Consider the following 21,670-nt stretch of genomic DNA (forward strand, 5'->3'; position numbering starts at 1 on the left):
TTTGATATACTTTTATGCCAATATTTTATTTTCCTACACATTTTTACCTCATTAAGAAAAATATTATATTGATTTATATTGCATTGTTGCCTCCACAAATATATTGTTTACTGTGAAATATTTATGAGTCATTTACTTCCTGTAAAATCTATGGCCAGCCTCAGGCATATTATCTGTATCACACTCTTTGCCCAAGACCAGATTAGAAAAATATCCGTTAGGAAAAATAAAAGTAAAGTGCTGACTATAAGTCCAAGACAATGCAGAGAGCTTTACATGTATTATTAAACTCTTTCTTCAAAGCAACCCTATGTGGTATAGTCGCAATTATTCTTTCATTTACATCAGTGACTAGTTTATTTAAACTATACATTTATGAATGGATAGATCCAGGACTGCTCCTAGTCTGGGTACAAATCCCAGGATCTTAACTGGCTTGCTACACAATGGAGTCAAAGGTGAGGACATTTTTATTACTCTTTGATCAGTTTTGGAGGATTGTTTTCTAAAGGATTGGTGTCACTTTTCAGTGTGGCTTGCCACCTGTGAGGGCACAAGCTCCACTCTTTTCTTCAGCATTAAATACCATCATTTTCTTTTTTTTTATTTAAAATGGGTGAACAATGCTGCCTTTTCAATTTATTCCTTTTTTAAGAGCAGTAAACTGAGAATATTTTCTATCTAATGAAAGTATTTCTTTTGTGAAATTACTTTCCCTGCCTTTCATTTATCCATTAAGATCTTGGTGTTTTTCATCTCCACTTGTATGATCTCTTGTTTAAGAATTTAAGTCACCCTTTATCCACAGCCCATCGTCTTGTTTCTCTGATCTAGCATCTTTGAGAATTTCTTTCCTGGAGTTATAATCGCCTGGCTTCAGTAGGAGGGAGGTTATCTTACTTACACTGACACACTTTGTACGTATATTGATCAGCTCTAAGGAAGGCCGGGCTGAAGTAATTTCATTTGAATCTTCTTTGGGCCTGGAAAGCTTCTGTTATCATATTTTAATCTTCCAAAGGACAAATCAAAATAGCCTTAAAATAAAGACCAATGATTTTTGTTTGTAAGCCTAGAAGGCCTAAACTATTTTAAACTGGGATAGTAATGACCTTGTTACAGCTCCATGCAGTTACTCACAGGCCTCCAGGTGCTGGAAACTGATGGAGATGCAGATGTGCCCTGTGCTGAACCACAGCTCACATACATTAGATTAGCCACTATTTTTAGCACGTTTTGGTTTCTATTTCTAAATTACCTCTGAGGCTTCTGAGCATTTTCAACCTGTACTTCTGCAAGTATTTATTGATTAAGGAAAAAACATGAACTTTATACCATCTGGTGTGGAGGTGCCCAGGTTATTTTAAAAGTTATTTAAAGGATCCAAATCACTTAGAGAATCTAGATCACTTCAGATATTTATAGAAAAGGTACTTCTTTTTTAATTTTCTTAATAACAAATTTATGCACAGTATGCTCTGATTACTAAATTTTTAGAAAATGTCTTTTGTGAAAATTGTGCTTTAAAAATTTGCATTGCCCATTTTGTATTTATATGAATTGGTCTGAATGTAATTAGTTATTTAGTTATCAATGGAAATATTAGCATGGTAATATTATATGGATCATGAAAAATCTAAATTCCTCTGATGTAATGATAATTTATTGTATCACTTTAATTATGATATTACTAAAAGTAATAGCTACAACTTTTCTCCCAAAATATGTGATCAGCCAGATATTCACCAAGGTGAATATATATATTGTCTCACTTTATTTTCATAAAACCTATGAAGTAGGATTCTTGTATGTCAATTGAAACACAGAGGTTAACTAAGTAACCCAAGGAAATTTATTTATGTCATCTTAAAACAAGTCAGAGCAATGATCAGTACAAAATCTGAAACAAGGTCTCAGAAAAGATAGACATACAAATAATGAATATTACATGATTTCAGATTTTTTATTAAACTTTGCTAAAACTATGAATCAGAATTCTAGAGATAGGTAAGATTATTTAAAAATTTCAGGACTAAAATTTGTAAATTTGGTGTCATAGTGAATTGTATGTGTGTGCATATGTATGTATTAATTTTTAGACAAGATCCTTATTATAATTTTTAAAATTAAGAAGAATGAATAAAATATTATTATTTATAGAATCATTAGTATGCTTATTTGAGTCTTAGAACATTTACCAAGTATGAAGCGAATCCTATTAGGCAATGGCCACAATATGCAGTTACTATTGCCTTCCTAAGCACATTGCTACCTGAGTTTACTAACTTGTACACACACATCTGGAAGGATGTTTGTACTTTATTAGGAGATGACATCATCTTTTTTATCACTAAAAATCAATCCTGTGCATTCATCAAAAATCCATTATTAATTTATTTATTATTTATTAAGTTAGAACTGGGCTGTTGAAATTAACACATATATGCAATTTTTTCATATTGATAAACTGAGATCATTGTGATGTTAGTTAACACCAGTTACAGTGAAATACTGACTACTTACAGGTTGTCATTTATTATGTATAAACTATGAAGAAGAAAAAATAATCAAAGAATCATCATCATCTCAAGAAACTTCCAGTCTAAGAAAAGAGGAAGGTGGACTTTCTTGAATAGTCAGATAGTAAAAGTTTTAGGCTTTGCAGGCCTTACATTCTCTTTCACTACTCAACTCGGCCATACAACTCTAGGGAAGTCACAAACAAGAAATGGATGTGGCTGGTTCCAATAACTCGGCATTTGCAAAATTAAGTGGGAGGCTCGAATTGGTCCATGGACCATAGTTTGCCAAATCCTAATCTGAGTTTTGATACAAACAGAAAAAGTTAACATATATGTCAATAATTATATGACATTAGTAAATGTCTTATAATTGCACTAATAAATAAATAAAATTATAAAGAAATATATCAAGATGTGCAAAAGAAACATTTCTCAGTATTTTAACATTTTGAAGTACTATAACTTTGACTTTCAATATCTCTATAATGAGAATAATTATTTGGCATATTTTTTTTAAATCAAATTATCAAACTGGAAATAAATGTCTTATAGCCATTTCTGTTTAGTAGAATTCCATTTTAGTGATAACCAAATTGTCACATAGTAGCACAAAAATGAAAACATCATGAATGTTTCAGTCGGGCCTATGAATCAGGGGGTCACGGTTCAATTGCCAGTCAGGGCACATGCATGGGTTGTGGGCTATATTCCCAGGGGGGGCATGCAGGAGGCAGCTGATATATGATTCGCTCTCATCATTGATGATGGTATCTCTCCCTCCCTGAAATAATTCCACTGGCATAAGAAAAAATATATATTTAAAAAATTAAAAATAAATTTGAAAACAAAACATCATTAATACTTCAAAGAACATATATGGAACATTGCCTACTTTTTCTTTGAAAAAATATAGTGGAATTTTATTTGGAATTACTTTTCTACATTCTCTAGCATTATATTTTATTTTCTTCTTAATTGATATAAAATAGAGTAGATACATGTCAAAGAATTAAAGTTCAAAATAGATTTTGGACAAAAGCCTAAACTTGCTAGTCCATTATTAAGCTTGTTCCACAGTTCTCTCGAAATAACTAGAAATGCTATTCACAAAATATACTTAAAGGTGAATGTGTTGAAGCACTAAATAATTATGTGTTATATTCTGCCATCAGTTTATGTGGTTTCCCACAATAAAGTGCATTTTATTAGACAGTTTACTTGTTTTTTTTTCTGGATCAATTTTTTTTTTACTATGAATATGTGAAAATTTTTAAATAATCTTGAATGTTTTGATATCCAGAAAGTGCATGTATTATATATAGCTTGCTTATTTTGAACATAGCAATAGTTCTGTTAATATATATTTAGAGATGCATTTTTTAAATCTGAAAATGTAAATTTAAATTGAAAGCCTTCCATAAGTGATTGAAGTCACGTATGCATAGCATTTTCAATAGGCTTTGATAAATAATTCCACTGGCATAAGAAATCAGTGGGCCAAATGAGGAAGACATTGTTCTCCAGCTGAAATATGTAGGCTGTATGCAAAACATGTATTTGAGGGGCTATTTAAAATGTCTTCTGAATTTAAAGTTTGCCGGAATTTCGGAAGATATATATATATATATATTTAAATGGGCTTTCATAGTTTTATATTTCTATATTCATTGCATAAGCAAATGTATTAGCTCATTATGTCCTTACTAAATCAGCATTTTATGTAAAATAAAAATAACTATTTAGTACAGCTCTGTATTTCTTAATTCCATAAAATGCTTCTTAATTGGAAGGGCATTGTGGAAAAAAATAATTGTGTGCATTTAGGGATTTATAATTTTGAAAAGCAAAGCAGACACCTGTCTAAATACATAGTGTCTTTATGCTATACTGAGGGAGTGGGATCTCTTCCTTATCTTGGGCTTTCTTGTTTGCTTTTCAGTTGCTGCGAATGTGGCTGTGGAAGGGCTTCTTCCCTGTGCGCTGTTGCCCATCCAAGCCTAATATGGTTAGTGTTCCCTCCCACTTTCACTCCTATGTGATGTCCCACCTACATGTATTATCGCCAGCATTCCTTCTTTTTTTTTTATCCATTTGTGTACATTTTAACAGTTAGTATGCCAGTTACACTTGAATAGAAGAATAGAATGAAATTGATTCCCAGGGGGGAATCTTAAGTGATTCCACAATAAATAATTTCAGATAAAATGTACATATAACCCATCATCCCTATGTCAAGCATTTATACTTCTCTTCCAAGGCTTTTACTGTGGTCCTTATTTCACCCAAGAAGTGGTAAGGGTGTAGCATCTGTTTTACATCTAACATGTCACTGTTTTTGTTGTTCCATTAAGATTAAAATCATATCATACATGGAAGTAGCATGCTACTTCTGTCAAGGTGAAATCATCTTTGTCTCCCAGAACCATGGAAAGACCATACCATAACTGGGATCTTCTGTTTTCATAATCACCATGGATTCATGTGGCACTGGAGCACAGAACCACATGGAATTTTAAATGGTTTACTTAATATTTTTAAGCTTGAATTATTTCAGATATTAGAAGTTATTTTCTTAATTTGATACTAGTGAAGTAAAAAATATGCACATTTTAAGGATTACTGTCCAAATGGGATATCCTCAATTTGCAAATCCTAAATATATATCTGGGTTATAGCTATAAACTGTAGGCTAGAACATAAGACCAGAGAACTCTATTCACAGATATAGAAGGACTCCTACTCGATCATGAACAACCTTGTAAAAAGTGAAATACCCCAGCCTGGCCGGCATTGCTCAGTGATTGAGCGTAGAACTATAAGTCAAGAGGTCATAGTTCATTTTCAGGTCAGGGCACATGCCCTGGTTGCAGGCTTGATCCCTAGTATGGGGAGTGCAGAAGGCAGCCAATCAATAATTCTCTTTCATCATTGATGTTTTTATCTCTCCATCTTCCTCTCCATTCTTCTCTGAAATCAATAAAAATATATTTTAAAAAAGTGAAATACTCCAGATAATTTCTTTTTAGACTAGAGTTCAAATCTCTATGCTAATGTATTGTTATTTGTAGTCAGAATCTTCCAAGAGCAGCTGTTTGGAAGTGCATTTTAGAGAATTATAGGGTTGCCCTGTGGCATTTTAAATTGTTACTTGTATTCTGTAGGTGTAAATTAATATATAATGTTTGAAAAACCTGTAGTAGGAATGAGTGTGCACACATGTATAATGTGAGAAGTGGAGCAATGGATACCAATAATCTGAGAACAAGAGACAGTCAACAAACACAGATTGATGAAATTTAGAAATGTTTTTCTCAACATTTTGAATTTTTTCTATTTGAAAAAAAATAAAGTTGATATGAAACTACAGATTTGTTTCAAATTATTTAATTTACTTAGGAAAATACTTATATGTTCATGGGTTTCAATGATAAATCATAAACCCCTGAAATCTGGCAATGGCTAAAGTATAATATCAATGGCTTTACACTGTGATTTTTTTCTCTATGAAAAACTCATTGAGTCCAGAGAATAGTGCTATAAGAGATAAATCATCACCAAAGCAGAATAGCCAGAATTTATATGTTGGAGGGGGGGGGGGGCGGAAAACTGACATCCGGACTTACCTTGAACAAAATCTTAAAGATATCTTAATGGGAGTATGAACATTTATGAAGCCATGATTTAGAAAGTATTGGCAAAAACTAACTTTAGCTGGATTTCAAATGCTTGATTTTAAAAAAAAAATGGTATTTTCTACTGTGTTGCTGATTTCAGGGAGTTTATAAAATAAAAGAGGAAAGGGAGGAAGGCAGAACTCTGCCTTCACAAGGAACACACCAGGAAACCTAAAACCAAATCAGTTTCCTAATATCTTTTTCCAAATAATGTTAGTAACTGTGGAGACAGTGAGCCTGTGTGTGTGTGTGTGTGTGTGTGTGTGTGTGTGTGTGTGTGCTTGGATACCCAGTAAAATGCTAGCAGTTTTTTTGGAAAGATTTATGGAAGTCATAATTTTTAATGCATTTTAATAAAACAAAACAAACTAAAGCAAAAGAAAAGTTTAATTGAGATTACATAAATTAGACAGTAAGAAAGTTATCCAAAATTACTACCAGGGAAAAATGAAAGCTAAACATGCTTTTATTGCTGTGCTTTATAATTTAAAGTCACTATGAGGTTTTAGTTAAAGATACTTTGCTTAATCTAAAGGCTTTCATCTGATGCCTTTGGAGAGAAAACAACCTTGGAAAGTGGAAAATAAGGCTGAGAAGAATATTTTTTCTTGTAGAGTCAGCAAAATACTGAGGAGTTCGACCTTCTATCTTGTCACCTAATTTTGAATGTGAAATCACAGCAGCATTTTTCAATTAACACATACATAATTCCCAAGGAGCATTCTATCATTGTCATTTGTGAGCAGATATATTTACATTTATAAAACAGAGATTGTTAGATATTTTGAATTTTTGGAATCTTTTGTCTTTTATTTTTTGAAAAGCTATTTATGAATATTTGTTTGCTTAGTTTGACCTTAATATAATGCAATGCATAAACATGAAAATTGCCTATTGTAAATATACTGGCTTTTAGAAGTACCTTGATATGCCTTGTGGAAATTTCAGGGTCTGAGAAGCATAATTTCACAACCATTGATATGGATCTTTGGTTCTTCAATGCAGCTTTGCTCCATTATTTTTCAAATGTATGATGTGCCATTTATAAGATGAAACTGGTAATTACATGATGTCACCTTTGATCTCAAATTACTTTTCATTATTCTGGGTTCCCACTTTGTGGTACAATCTGTACAAATACACATAATGGTAATATTTCAAATATTTTCCTGCTTTGACTGAAAGCTACCCAGTGATGGAAAATATTTCTATAATATTTCTGAATGAAACACATATGCCTAGATTTTTGGCACCCTATCTCCAAGACTGCCTACATTTTAGCAAAGGTATTTTTTATTAGTGATCTTTGACTTTATGCCATCACAACTGGCTTGAGACTAAACATTGTTTCAATATTTAAAAAATCTATATTTATAAACATTCAGTGTTGAAGTCATTTGTTTATTTTTTTAGTCCTCACTTGAGGATATTTTTCCATGATTTTTAGAGAGAGAGGGAAAAACAGAGAGAAATACCAATGTGAGAGAAACACATCAATTGGTTGCCTCCTGCACAAGCCCCGACCAGGGCCTGGGTCGGGTAGAAGCCTGCAACCGAGGTACATGCCCTTGACTGGAATCAAACCTGGGACCCTTTGGTCCACAGGCCAACGCTCTATCCACTGAGCCAAACCGGCTAGGGCTTGAATTCATTGTTTTTAATGTAAATAAGATTTTAATGTGTGTAATTTCAAATATAACATTATAAATAACATAATTTATCTTTTTATATTCATTTGTGTTTATGATTACAGAAAGAATATATATTTATAGCATAATAATTATTATATGTCAGTCTGAAATTTTATCTTTAATTAATTTATTTATTTTATTTCATTTTATTTTTTCCACCATTTATCCCCTCTCTGCCCTCTTCCACCCCACAATCACCACAATGTTGTCTATGTCCATGAGTTCTCTCTCTTTTTTTTTCTTTTTTTCTCAATATGTTCACCATCCCACCCAAGACATCTGCCTTTTTTCCATCTATGAGTCTCTCTGTTTTGCTTGGTAGTTCAGTTTGTTCATTAAATTCACATAGTGAAATCAAATAGTACTTGACTTTCTCTGACTGGCTTATTTCACTCAGCATAATGTTCTCCAGGTCCATCCATGCTGTTGCAAAGAGTAAATGTTTTTCCTTTTTCCAGCAGAGTAGTATTCCATTGTGTCAGACTAGTTTCTTCATTTATAAGTTTTTATGTTTTCTAGTGTTTTCATATTACTTACTGCTTCTGAGAAACTTAAGTGGCGAAGGAAGTAGAGTTTGCTATTCTAAAAGTAAAGATATTTTATTCTTAATGTGTTTATTTACCTTGTTTGTGATTTTAGACAATCACTTTATTTTTTTAGAATTTTTAAAAATATCTTTAATCAGAAACACAGGGATAAACTGTATCTTCTAATTCAGAGATTACAAACAGAAACAAATTTTACTGACAAAAAGTATCCTGAATACATTGAAACATTAACTACTATATTAATTTTTCAATGAATAATATTTCTTCCTCTATATTAACTGAACTTATCTTGAAATTTGAAGTAAGCCATTTTTTTATTTTCACATACACTTAACACAGATTATTTCGTTTCTTTTCATAAAATTTCTGCTGGAGAGTGATGTGGGAGGACTATTTTACTTTATAAAATTAGGAAAAAGGCATAAAGAATAAAGTCATCCCTTTGTAATAATTCTAGACCCTATTTAAAGTTCTCATAGCAGGCATTGTGAGGTTAACCTATAATATATAGAATATATTAAATTCTAATTGAAGGCTTGCTGTGCAAATTGCTCCAAAATTCTTTTTCTAGGGAATCTCAGAAAATAAGAGATATTAAGTGGACCTACTGTATTTAAGATATCTAATAATCACATTATGCAATAATTTAAAAATTAATAGAAAATTGTCTGTTCTAGTATTAAGACAAAATTACTGAAAACATGGGGATTCAGTCCACAGATATCATACTTTATGAAGGTGTCTTTATATTAAATTTCTAAGTCAACTAAAATCTAACTCAATATTGAAAAGTCTATGATTCATCTTTGAATTTATTGAAGTATTTAAAATTGTTCAAGTCTTCCTATTATTGCTAATTCTAAAAAGATTTGAATAATTCATTAATGAACAATTGCCAAATTCATATGTACTGCACTATTTTGGAAGGTGTTATTTCTAATGTGTTTTTTTCTTTGTCTTTTAGGATATGGAAATAAAAATGACATTTAAGAAATAAGATAAAAAATAAGTTAGCTTCTCACATTGTCATTCATCAATGAGTAGTAATAACTACTCATTCCTTGATAGAATCTATGATGGGAATCTAGTAATCTGTGTCCTCATTTATGCAGTATAATTACTACTGCAATCCCACAATCAAGAAAATTATATTTCAACATGGGTACATTTCCTTTGATACATATATTAGAGAATTTTTAGTAAACAATAATAGGTCAGTTGCATTTTTTATAACTTATATCTGTAAGGAACTCAGAATCGCAGTACTTGTGTATACAAATGAGAACTATATGAATGAGAGTCTTAAGGTCCTGCTAGTAAGGCACCCTAAATATCAGATGTCCAATTTTACTGCATTTCACTGACATTCTTATTAAAGAATGTGCTCCTGTAAAACAAAACAATATATTTCCAGTATTTATTAGATATATTAATGAGCTAATGTTTATATACTTCTTTATTTAATGAGGCTCAGTTAGCTGAGTTTTAATTAAAACTACCTTGGTTCAGTCAGAGAGAATCCTGAAGTGAAAAAGTTAAATGATTTCCCAAAAAGTTTTAACTTATTATTTTCAAGATTCCAGCAATAAATTCTTACATACAACATTGTGCAGTGGTTGAAGTCATTATGTCAGAACAAGAGAGGGTATATAGATGGAGAAATGTGTTCTTTTAAAAGAGGCTAAGATTACAGGCAGCTTTTATTTTCCATAAACAAAATATATATAATCTAATGTTTACTGCAATTTGTTGCCTTTTGAATATTTTTTGTATTAAAGTATAAGGAGAGTATTCCTTAATAAAACTGGAAAACAGAGGAGCAATACATAGCTGAGTGGCCATTTCTGATCTTGTACTTGCTTATGTGCACTCTTTAAAAAAAAAATCAAAATGCAAACCCCTCCTCCCACCATCCCACCCCTCCCCACCTTATTTAGAATTAAGGTGAAAGAGTGTATATCCAGTTTTTATTTTTGTAGGCTAGGAATGGGAACATATGATTCTGTGGCAGCTGTAATTGAGGAAGAATCTATACTCTTCTCAGGCTATTCCATTCACTCATCTCTCCTCATTGGCCACAAGGCTGACATTTAGTAAATCACTGATTCTGTGTATCACTTTGTGCTCTGGTCCGCTTGGCATTTATACTTCAAATGTATTATCAAATCCTTAATTTGCATCTAAGAACTAATTTACTCATTAGCATATTCATCTCTACATAAATATTATTATTTACTATTTCATGTATAGTGGACATTTCAAATGTCCAGATTTAGGATGTTATGGCTGAGATTTTATGATCTTAAAATCTATGATCTTTAGATTTTAAGATCAGCATTAATATCATCAAGGATGTGTTAATCAAATTCTTATGATGGTGTGAGAGAAAGTAGATTGATTTCTATATTACCTATAAAGGCATTGCTGTATTTATATATTACACATCTCTCTAGGACTTCTTAGTAAATATTAGTGAATATTAATTATACCTACCTTTTATATGATTTCTCATGCTCATCTCTACTACTAAAAATACAACAGCATTGTTTTTTAGAAGAAAAAGTATAAATGACTAGAAGATGATTTCTCTAATTACAACACTACAGATATTTTTAGTACAATGATATAAAGCTTATTAAAATTGTGATAGGAAGCAAAATGAAGAAACTGTTTATTTTCCATTAAAAAATGGTTCTAGGATGTAGCTGGTGTGATTTATGCACAGAATGGCATTTTTATTGACTGTCTGATGGTTTAAAATTATACATCTGGATCAGGTACAGAAGATGACACTGAATGAACAGGCTTCCCGCGATGCCTTGTTAGTGAGGCTGACCCACTCCGTGAGTGCCAGTCTTTGCCAGCTGCACTTTTACTTGTTGATCTTGCTGCAACTTGTTCAAATGATGCTTTGGGGGGAGCTTCCAGAACTTAATTTATATGTTAATGTGACATGCAGCCATATATGTTATAGAGCTCCAGAGATGCCCATAGTAAAAAAAAACAAACAAAAAAAAAACACCTCTATTGCCCTTCTAAATCTCACCCCAGGTATTAAAATGCCAACTTCTCCTTATCAAAGTATTCCCAAATCACTTTTTTGATGAGATCCAAGGTTTTATTTCCATTTTTATATGAGGAATGTGCATGCGATTTAAGTATCTATAAGGTATTTAATGATAAAAAACTATTTGAGGAAACAAGTTTGAAAGCTTAATTTTTTTTGAAGGTAGGAAAGTTGAAGATGAAATGGATGTTTGTTTTCTTTTTTGTTAAATTTATTGGGGTGCCCTTGGTTAATAAGATTATGTAGGTTTCAAGTGTACAAATCCATGATTCATCTGTATATAACCACCCAAAGTCAAATCTTCTGTCACCATATACTTGATCTCCTTTACCCTTTCATACACCAAACCTTCTTTCTTCTAGTAATCTCCATACTGTTGACTATGCCTATGGGTTTTTGCTTGTTTTTCTTATCTGTTCATTTGTTGCTTTCAGTTTTATATCCCACCTATGGGTGATACGATTCTTAACTTTTTCTTTTGTTTAGCATGTTAGTCTCAAGATCCATCCATGTTGTCTCAAATGGCAGTATTTCATCTTTTCTTATGGCTGAGTAGTATTCCATTAATTTCAGGAAAAGAAATGAAAAAAATTTATTTTGAAATTGCAACAAAAAGAATAAAATACTTCATAATAAACTTAACAAAGGATATGAAGGACCTATATACTGAAAACTACAAAGCATTAATAAATAGATTGAAAAAGACACAATGAAATGAAACCATATTCCATTTTTATGGATTGAAAAAAATAAACATCATTAAAATGTCCATTTATTACAAAAAATATAAAGATTTAATGCAATCAAATCAAACCTTCAAAAATCCAATGACATTTTTTTAAAGAAATAGAACAAAAAATAATCGGATATTTCTTTTCTAATGTAAACTGCAGGAACTTGAATACTTTTTAAGACTCTTTAGAATTATCTTTAGAAAAAATTTTGTCAATGTTATTTAAATAACATAAATCTTAGGATGATTTCACACCATTGTATTTAAAGCATTGGTAAAAATGAAGGTATCATTAACTTTACTGTAGAGGCATATACATAAAGATTGAAAAAATAACATCTATGAAACTATGAACAATATTTTAGAATAATTTAAATGTCAACTTGAGTAGATCAATTTGCACAATATAATTGCAATATAATTTTATTTATTTCTTCTCTTTATTTCACTGTGGTGAGATATTTCAAGATGTCTGAAGGGTTCTTGAATGACAAATGCACCTAAATGCTATGAATAAAACTTGAAAAGCCACTAGATCCAGATTGTGTATTGTTCCTCACCCAAGAACACTATATATGTTAAATATATTAGTTTAAGCAAATTTAAATATTACTAGCTGTCCTTCACTAATAAATTGGCAGTTCTTTAAGATGATAAAATGAAGATAATTTTTCTCAAAAATGGCACAAAGATGTGGTGTCTTATCTATTTTATGTTATATATATATATATATATATTCACTAAGAAATAATGTAAAATAAAATACGTTTTATTTTTATACTAAAATATATATAGACTTATTAAACATCCTTGAATATATACCAAGAACCTATCCTCATTAGTACATGTCAACTGGACATTTCATTTAGATCACTTAGTAATTTTCAACCAATGTAATGAAAATATTTTGTCAATCTATCACTTTGGCTATATTTTCTTTATACAGAAATAAATGAAAATTTTGTGTTTAATAAGCTCAATTTTGTTATGAAAGGTTGTATATAGTAAATTCATAGCCTTGGAGCTTCACTAAAATAATTTAAATATTTTCATTTTTGTCAGTTATTTTAATATTATATAGTTAATTATGTAACATATCAAATCTATTGAGTTTAAATGTCAATGAATATATCTATAAAATAAATCTATGATAAATAAGAGCATAAGTTTCAAAAGAATTCAACCAGAGGTACTAGATGGTATTCATTAACTTGATGGAAATAGATGGGCTGACAGGAGAGAACCTGAGAAGTTCATGCAGAGGACCTACTGGCATAAATGAAGAAAGGAGCAAAAGACATCAAAAAGTAGTTAGGGATTTCAATCATGAATGCTTAAAATCTAAGGAAAAGTCATTAGATTTAGACGTGAACATGTCATTAGTGAAACTTTGAAGGACAGATTTTTGTAGGTACTAGAAGCAGGTCAAAAGAACTCAAACTAGAGAGTAGATGAAAAAAATACAGGAGAGATTAAGATTTGGAGAGTGGAGCTGAGAGAGAGTGCAGGTTGTGGTCAATTTGATAGTGATCTGAGGGGATGTGAGTGGAAAAGAGCTCATGCAGCAACTAATGATTCCAAAAGAAGAGAAAATTTAAATGATAGAGTAAGGAGCTGAGGGTGGGAGACTAATGAATCAGACACATTTTGAGCTGTTCATCCTGAAAAAAGTAGTCAGTGACTTCTGAGCTGGCAAAAAAATAAGTAACAGAGAAAGTGGAATAGAAACATGTCTGCTGTTAGGTGTATGTTGAAGAGAAGTTAAAATGAGTTGGATAGATTCAGACTTCTCAGTAAAATATGACAAAGAGTGAGAGAGGGCTATTGGCTAGAGTAATGTGACCAAAAAAGAGTATTGGTGTTATTTCACACTACTAATGTGAAAATCAGTTAGGGTTGCAATCATTTCAATTGTGTTTCACATTTCCGGCTTGATGTGATTCACCTGTTGGAGATGGGGCTAATTGTAGCTTACTCTGTTCCAGGCGGTGTGGTTACAGCAAGGCAAAACAAGACCCAGAAGAGGAAAAGATGCATTTTCATAATGGGCACAGTAAGCAAATTGTAAAAACTCAAAAGTACACAATGTCAGGGACATATTATTATTATGGTGTTTTGTTTTTTTCAGACAAGATTTCTATTAACTGACTGAAATATTTATTGGTTTAAAATTGTGTTTTGTTACATTTCTGTAAATCATGTAAGCGTGGGGCATTGTGGCTGATTCTAGGCAACAGAGAGATCGCTCAATTCTTTAAAGCATACTTTGATTATAATTATTAAAATAAAAACTCTGTGCTTAATATGAAGCTATTATTTTTCAAACCAAATATCTAAGCTAATAATAAATGCTAGCAATACATTCAATAGAAATCTGTTGTTAAATCACACCACCAGATAACAGGGATGAAATTTCTCAGTATTTTTTTTTTTTGCAGCATTATAACAGGACTTTCCCTGAGCAGATCCTGTGGCAGCAACCTTGGTTCCAAAAAGTTGAATAATTCTATATTTTTAAGAAATGCAAAAAAATCAATGAGCTTTAAGAATTAGTAAATGGTTTCTAATTAACGGTATTTTAATATGTTCCTTTTGTCATTAACATTGCAGCATGAGTTGTTTCATCAAGTTAATGACAAAAAGGGTTTCTTTTATTTTTGTTACTATTCTGTGCCCATAAAAGCCAGTCATTAAAGCCATAAGTCATGCTGTAAAGCATTGAGTCCTTTTTCATAATATTGAGATTAATCGCACTTATCCTAAAAAACAACAACACTGTGAGGCAGATGTTGGTAGCTTTTAAATATGATGAAACTGAGGCTCATGGAACATAACAGTCTGTGCAGTAACAGGTAGAGTGAGAAGTAGAGCATCTGTTCTTTTGACTTTTCTGTAAGTTGTATTGACAAAGCACCTGAAAATGTATTTTAAATTATTTTTTGTAAAACCAAAATCAGTCATCTCTGATGATCATTTAAGTGGGATTCAGACTAACTAACAAGTAAACCACTAACATTTTATTGTCCCCTTTAGTAAACGAAACTGTCTTTATTTGTCTCAGAGACTACCTCTGTAAAACATTGGTGTTGAATGATGTATTTACTCATATACATCACCATGTATACATTTCTGGTACATGCCAACTATTCAGATTTCAAAATTATTAAAAAGTGACATAGCTGAACAAATGATTCCTATAATTCAGGAGAGGCTCTGTTCTTATAGCTCATATACTTATAGGGATTAGGGATTTAAGCCACAGTTGCATGTTAATAACATTTACTATTTCACTCATCCAGCACAAGCACTTGTATTTTAATGCCCGTTTATTTTTACAGTTAAACTGCCAGGAGTAAGAACTTATATCGATCCACATACCTATGAGGACCCCAATCAAGCTGTCCATGAATTTGCCAAGGAGATAGAAGCTTCATGCATCACCATTGAAAGAGTTATTGGAGCAGGTATCACAGTGTGTTTAAGTCAGACTTTTAACTTGTGTTTAATGATAAGACTTAATGTAGAATGTAATATGTCATTGTTCTGATCTAATACCGAAATTTTTTATTTTTTTTATTTTAAGTATGTTTTTATTGACTTTAGAGAGAGAGGAAGAGAGAGGTAGAGAGAGATAGAAACATGGATGAGAGAGAAACATCAACATAGATTGGCTGCCTCCTTCACGCCCCCTGCTGGGCATGTGCGCTGACCAGGAATGGAACCAGAGACCTCTTGGTGCATGAGTGGATGCTCAACCACTGACCCACACTGGCCAGGCTAAGACAGAATGTTTTTGATCTTTTGTAACTGACTCGCTTTCTAAGTGGTATATAATGAATCATATTTTAATGCTACCTTCTGTGTAGCTCACATTTCAATCAGCAAGTGTCTAGCTTATGAAATTAAAAAAAATAAACTAGAAATATATTCAAACATAGTGTTTCACCATCTACTATTTGTTTTTATACATATACATATATAAGTTGTAATGCTGGAAATATTTACATAATTCAAGCACCCAGTTATTCTATTTATGAACATTTCTTCCTTACAATTGTTTTTCTAAAAAAAGATTTGTCCTGCTATAATCTTTTCTCCTTTTCTCTTCTCATTAATGGCACTACTAGATTAGGAAAAAAAAAAAAGGAAGAAGGAAATTATTTAAGTCAGTTGCATTTAATTTTGTTGTAACATTTCCATTAAGGTTTTTGTTGGTGAGATGGATAAAACTAATAACCCCAATAGTGTTTTATGATCACTTATAGATGATTGTTCCCAGTGCACCATTTATTTCTATTAACATTGGTAACAAAGTTTGGACTCCCCTGTTAACTCTATTTCATCTATACCTTGATTTTCTGAGTGCTTTATATTATTAATAGAGACCCGGTGCACAAAATTTGTGCACAGATAGGGTCCCTAAGCCTGGCCGGCGATAAGGCCCGATATGTGGGATGACTGGCAGGGTGATCAGGGGGCCCCTGCTGGCACCCACCTTGGCTGACCTGGGGCCTGTGGGCTGGGGACAGCTCCCGCATTAAGCATCTGCCCCCTGCTGGTCAGTGCGCATCATAGCGACTGGTCCATTCCACCGGTCGATCTGCTGTTCAGTTGATTTGAATAATAGGCTTTTATTATATAGGGTTAGATTAAGGATTTCAAATGATTTTGTATACTTTTTTCTATTTTTGTTGTAAGGTGAATTTGGTGAAGTTTGTAGTGGACGTTTGAAACTTCCAGGAAAAAGAGAATTACCTGTGGCAATCAAAACCCTTAAAGTAGGCTATACTGAAAAGCAACGTAGAGATTTCCTGGGTGAAGCAAGTATCATGGGGCAGTTTGATCATCCTAACATCATTCACTTAGAAGGTGTAGTGACCAAAAGTAAGTACAACTGCAAATCACGCATGCATGTGTGTATGTATCATGAATATCTGGGTTTCTTCTATTATCTTATTATTAATTTCAGGGTCGAGCCATAGTAATGTTATTAATAATTTCTCTAATATAAGTAGTAATTGTCCTGTATTTTAGTAGATTCTGGTCAAAGCTTATCTTCAATGAACCTGAGTTTCTATTTATGTTTTCAATACATATATAACTCATTTACTATTAATTCAGCACCAGAGAAAATGTATCCAGATAAAAGAAGTAGTAAAGGTACTTTTTATTTTCTCCTGGCTCTTTCACTTCTTATTCTAATGAAATATTAACTTCAACTTTTTTATTGAGGCCTTGACGTTTAACATTTAATAGAATTACTATTACCATAGGTGCCCTGCTTTTTTCAGAACCTTTTAAGTAGGTTTTACAGGCAGATGTGTTTTTTTATTCAATCTTTTTTCCCATTGGGGTATTTTAATAGTTCTAGGGAAAGCAACAGTCTCAGAAGACGGTGAAAGTTCCTTAAGAGTAATTATTTTGTTAAAGCAAAGCAGATTTATACTAAAGAATATTTAGAAATTTCACATCTCTTTTAAATTTGTATGAGTGTCTTGTAAATGTAGTTTTGTGGTGAACTTCCCAATATAAAGGTTTCAAATAATTTTTAGTCAGCCAATAAAGTATTTATATGGCACATAACTGAGGCCTTTATGTTCTTTTAACCTATTTTTTCTTTGCCAATTGTATTTATTCTCATTCCTTTCTTTATCATTCATGCCCTACATATCACTTACTAAATCATCTAAAAATTGTGGCAAAGAACATTATTTAGACTTTCTTTCAAGCATTTGTTCAATTTCCAGTTCCTATTAATCAAGTTTTAAATTATGTGTAATGCTTTAGACAATAAAAAAATTATATATGTCAAATATGCACACAAGCAATGTGTATTTAATAAATGTTCTCAACCGACAAATTTTAATTAATAAGATATCCATTTACTCCATGTAGCTTTTAAAAATGGAAAAACAAAACAACACAAATATTTATATAACAAGTTAATACCCAAATCATAATTCAGTCACAATGGTTCACAGATAAGACTGCAAAAACCTTCTCACAAGTTTGAGCAAAAGACCATAGCAGAAGTATCATGGTGATGATTGGTTGAACTTTAAATTTTTTTTTAAATTTTATTATTATTTTTTTAATTATTTAAATTGTATTGGGGTGACATTAGTCAACATGAACATACAGGTTACATGTGTGGATTACTAATTTACAAAATCTGTATATAGGACCATGTGCCCACCACCCAAAGTCAAATCTCCTGCCACCTCATATTAGGACCCCTTTCCTCCCCCACCCCCTTCCCTCTGGCAACCACCACTCTGCTGTTTGTGTGCATAAGTTTCAGTTTTATATTCCACATATGAGTTAAATCATATAGTTCTTAGCTTTCTCTGTTTGACTTATTTCACTTTGCATAATGTTCTCAAGGTCCATCCATGTTGTTGTAAATGGCACTATTTCATCCTTTATTATGGCCGTGCAGTACTCCATTGTGTATATATACCACATCTTTATCCAGTCCTCTATAGTAGGGAACTTTGGCTATTTCCAACTCTTGGACACCGTGAATAATGCTTCAGTGAGCATAGGGGTGCATATATCTTTGTGTATAAATGATTTCGAGTTTTTCGGGTAAATACCCAGGAGTGGGATTGTAATTTTCAGTATATAGTTCTTTCACATTCGTTGTTAAGTTTATTCCTAGGTATTTTATTCTTTTGATTGAACTTTTGAATAAGCCTGTATTGCTATGAAAATGTTTGACCCCATGTTTCCAAGAGACACACATCTCAGTAAGAAAACACATAGAGGAATGTCGCATAGGAATAAAATAATCTGCAAGACATGTGGTTTTCTTCAAAACTTAGATGTTTCCTTCTCTGTTGAATACTCACCCATACATCATTACCCCCTTGGAAGCAACTCAGAGAGTTTATTGCTGGAGCAAGAAGAGCACCCTGAGGTCTTATAGAAACAAACAAGTTGCTAAAGAAAGGTGGGGGGCAGGGTCAACAGAGAGGCAGGTAGGGGTCAAGTACTATTACTTTTTGAAAGAAATAAAATAAAATAAATATTTTATGAGCTTATACAATGTGAATGAATAGGCAGGAATATATGAAATAAACAACAGGTCCACAGGTACAATAAAATGAAACTACATTTTGAATTTCACTATAGTTCATCTGATAGACTATATTCTATCAAGGGAAGGACCTTGAAAGGATATCAGTGATAGCATAGGGTGCTAGATACCATAGGAACAAGAATCATAGTAACAACTGAGTAATGTTATTTCCTATGCAGAAATAGTCTTATCTAATATAAAATAGTGTTCTTAAGGATAGTCCTAGTATAATAGCATGCAAATATTTGAAAAGTTTTATGTCTTCATTTCATCTTTAATATGATGGCCAAATTTAACTTCATCAAAACAAATTCTGACCATGACTTCCTACTACCCAGGGTAAATGTAAAACTCCTTAGCCAACCAATCGACCTTCTGTAATAAGTAATGTAATGTTTAGAACTGTGCCAGATTACTATTACTACGATGGAGACAATACTGTGTAATGGTCAGGAACATGGACTATGGATCTAGCCATCTGATTTTATTTTAGTTCTACCATAACTCCTATGTGACTGCACAAGTTAGTTAAACATTCAGCAACCTTAATTTCTTCATTGAGGACATGGATTAAGAATATCTCCTAGTCATGTTGTAAAGATGACATAAACACAGGTAAAGTTCAGTATGGGCATGGCACAGAGTGGGTACTTAATTATTATATAACTAGAGGCCCAGTGCACAGATTTGTGCACGAGTGGCATCCCTCGGCCTGGCCAGTGATCAGGGCTTATTGGGGCCCATCTCACACAATCCTGATCGGGGCTGGCCGGCTGGGGGGGAGGGACCATGGGAGGTTGGCCTCATTTAGATATTTAAATGGATATGGAGAAGTTCAGAGCATAGTAAAAAAGATAACTGCAAAAGTAATAATCTATATATATAAATGCCTAAGCGACCGTTATGACCTAATGAGCAGAGGACCTGCTGATAGCTATGACACGCACTGACTACCAGGGGGCAGATGCTCAGAGCTGCCCTCTGGTGGTCAGTGCGTCCCCACAGCCAACTTCCTGCAGCTGGCCAACCTCCTGCAGCTGGCCAACCTCCTGTGGTCCCACTCCCTCAGCAGGCCGGCCAGTCCCAATCGGCCCCGATTGGGACTGGGTTGAGACAGCCTCGATGGGCCCCGATCACCAGCCAGGCTGAGGGACACCACCTGTGCATGAATTCGTGCACGGGGCCCCCCTTTCTCTCCCTGCCTTTCTCTCTCTCTCTCTCTCTCTCTCTCTCTCTCTCTCTATATATATATATATATATATATATATATATATATATACACACACACACACACACACACATATATATATATACATATATACAGTATGTATATATGATAAATTTATATATGTATATATGTGTGCATATATATAATACATTTATATATGTATGTATATATACTTTTTTTTATTGATTTCAGAGAGGAAGGGAGAAGGAGAAAGAGATAGAAACATCAATAATGAGAGAGAATCAATGACCGGCTGGCAGCTTCCTGCAAGCCCCACACTGGGGATGGATCCCACAACCTGGGCATATACCCTGACCAGGAATTGAATTGTGACCTCCTAGTTCATAGGTTGATGCTCAACCATTGAGCCACACTAGCTGGGCTATCTCCATATTTTTAAGTGAATGTATAAGATATTAGTTGGCAACATTCAAAATTTATTAGAACTAATATTCACCTACTTTTATAAAGTCCTGGTTTATTATTGAACTTATGTGAATGGAACATGACTGAGATAAACTAAGAGAACTAAACTTCTCAGAGAAAAACAACTGAATTTATCACATGCATTATATGCACATGAAACCTTTATTTATAGAAGCAAGTATCAATATCAACAAGTGATACCTAAATTCTGCAAATGCTAGTCTATAATAGTACGTACTGTGGTTGAAAAAGTGGTTTTTAAATGTCCCATCTCCTAACCAATTATCCTAGTTGATGTTTCTTCCATGAGGTTACACATATAAGTAAAACAAAATGTAAATATTTTAAATATGTCTCTGTCTTTAATTTGTGTTCTATGTGAATTGAAATTGTATTTCCCCTTAATGAATGCAGCTCTTGATGTTCAACTTAGGAAGTCTTCAACTTGTTTTTAATTTACCATGTTGCAACTCACTTTATTTGTGTCCTTAATTTCATGCTTTCTGATCTGATGCTAATTTATTCAAAAATTATTTTCAACCTGCAGCACACAGATAATGAGACATAAGTACAACTGAATCTTGTGATTTTTCTGATTGGAGCTGAGATAGGGAGTCTGAAGTAACACTCCAATCTATGGTGCCATCATGAACCTTCATCTTTTCTGTATAACTGGCCTATGCACCAGAACCATGGGCCC

The 21,670-nt window shown here is 32.7% G+C and overlaps 1 protein-coding gene across 9 annotated transcripts in view; it reads left to right on the forward strand.

The window, feature by feature from the left end:
- The window catches only part of EPHA5 (EPH receptor A5), a gene marked incomplete at both ends in the record, with an annotated part of 329,203 nt that overhangs the window by 268,535 nt on the left and 38,998 nt on the right, over positions 1–21,670 (forward strand). For 5 of the 9 annotated variants that reach the window (XM_079777092.1, XM_079777093.1, XM_079777095.1 and 2 more), the window contains 3 exons: positions 14,221–14,288; positions 15,574–15,699; positions 16,934–17,119. In XM_079777092.1, coding sequence (XP_079633218.1) covers positions 14,221–14,288; positions 15,574–15,699; positions 16,934–17,119 — 380 coding nt within the window. Of the gene's footprint in view, positions 1–4,461; positions 4,528–14,220; positions 14,289–15,573; positions 15,700–16,933; positions 17,120–21,670 lie in introns of all 9 variants that reach the window. The other 4 variants (XM_079777090.1, XM_079777091.1, XM_079777094.1 and 1 more) reach the window with 1 other exon arrangement.

This window comes from Cnephaeus nilssonii (assembly GCF_951640355.1).
Source record: "Cnephaeus nilssonii genome assembly, chromosome: 1".
In the NCBI taxonomy this organism is placed as follows: domain Eukaryota; kingdom Metazoa; phylum Chordata; class Mammalia; order Chiroptera; family Vespertilionidae; genus Cnephaeus; species Cnephaeus nilssonii.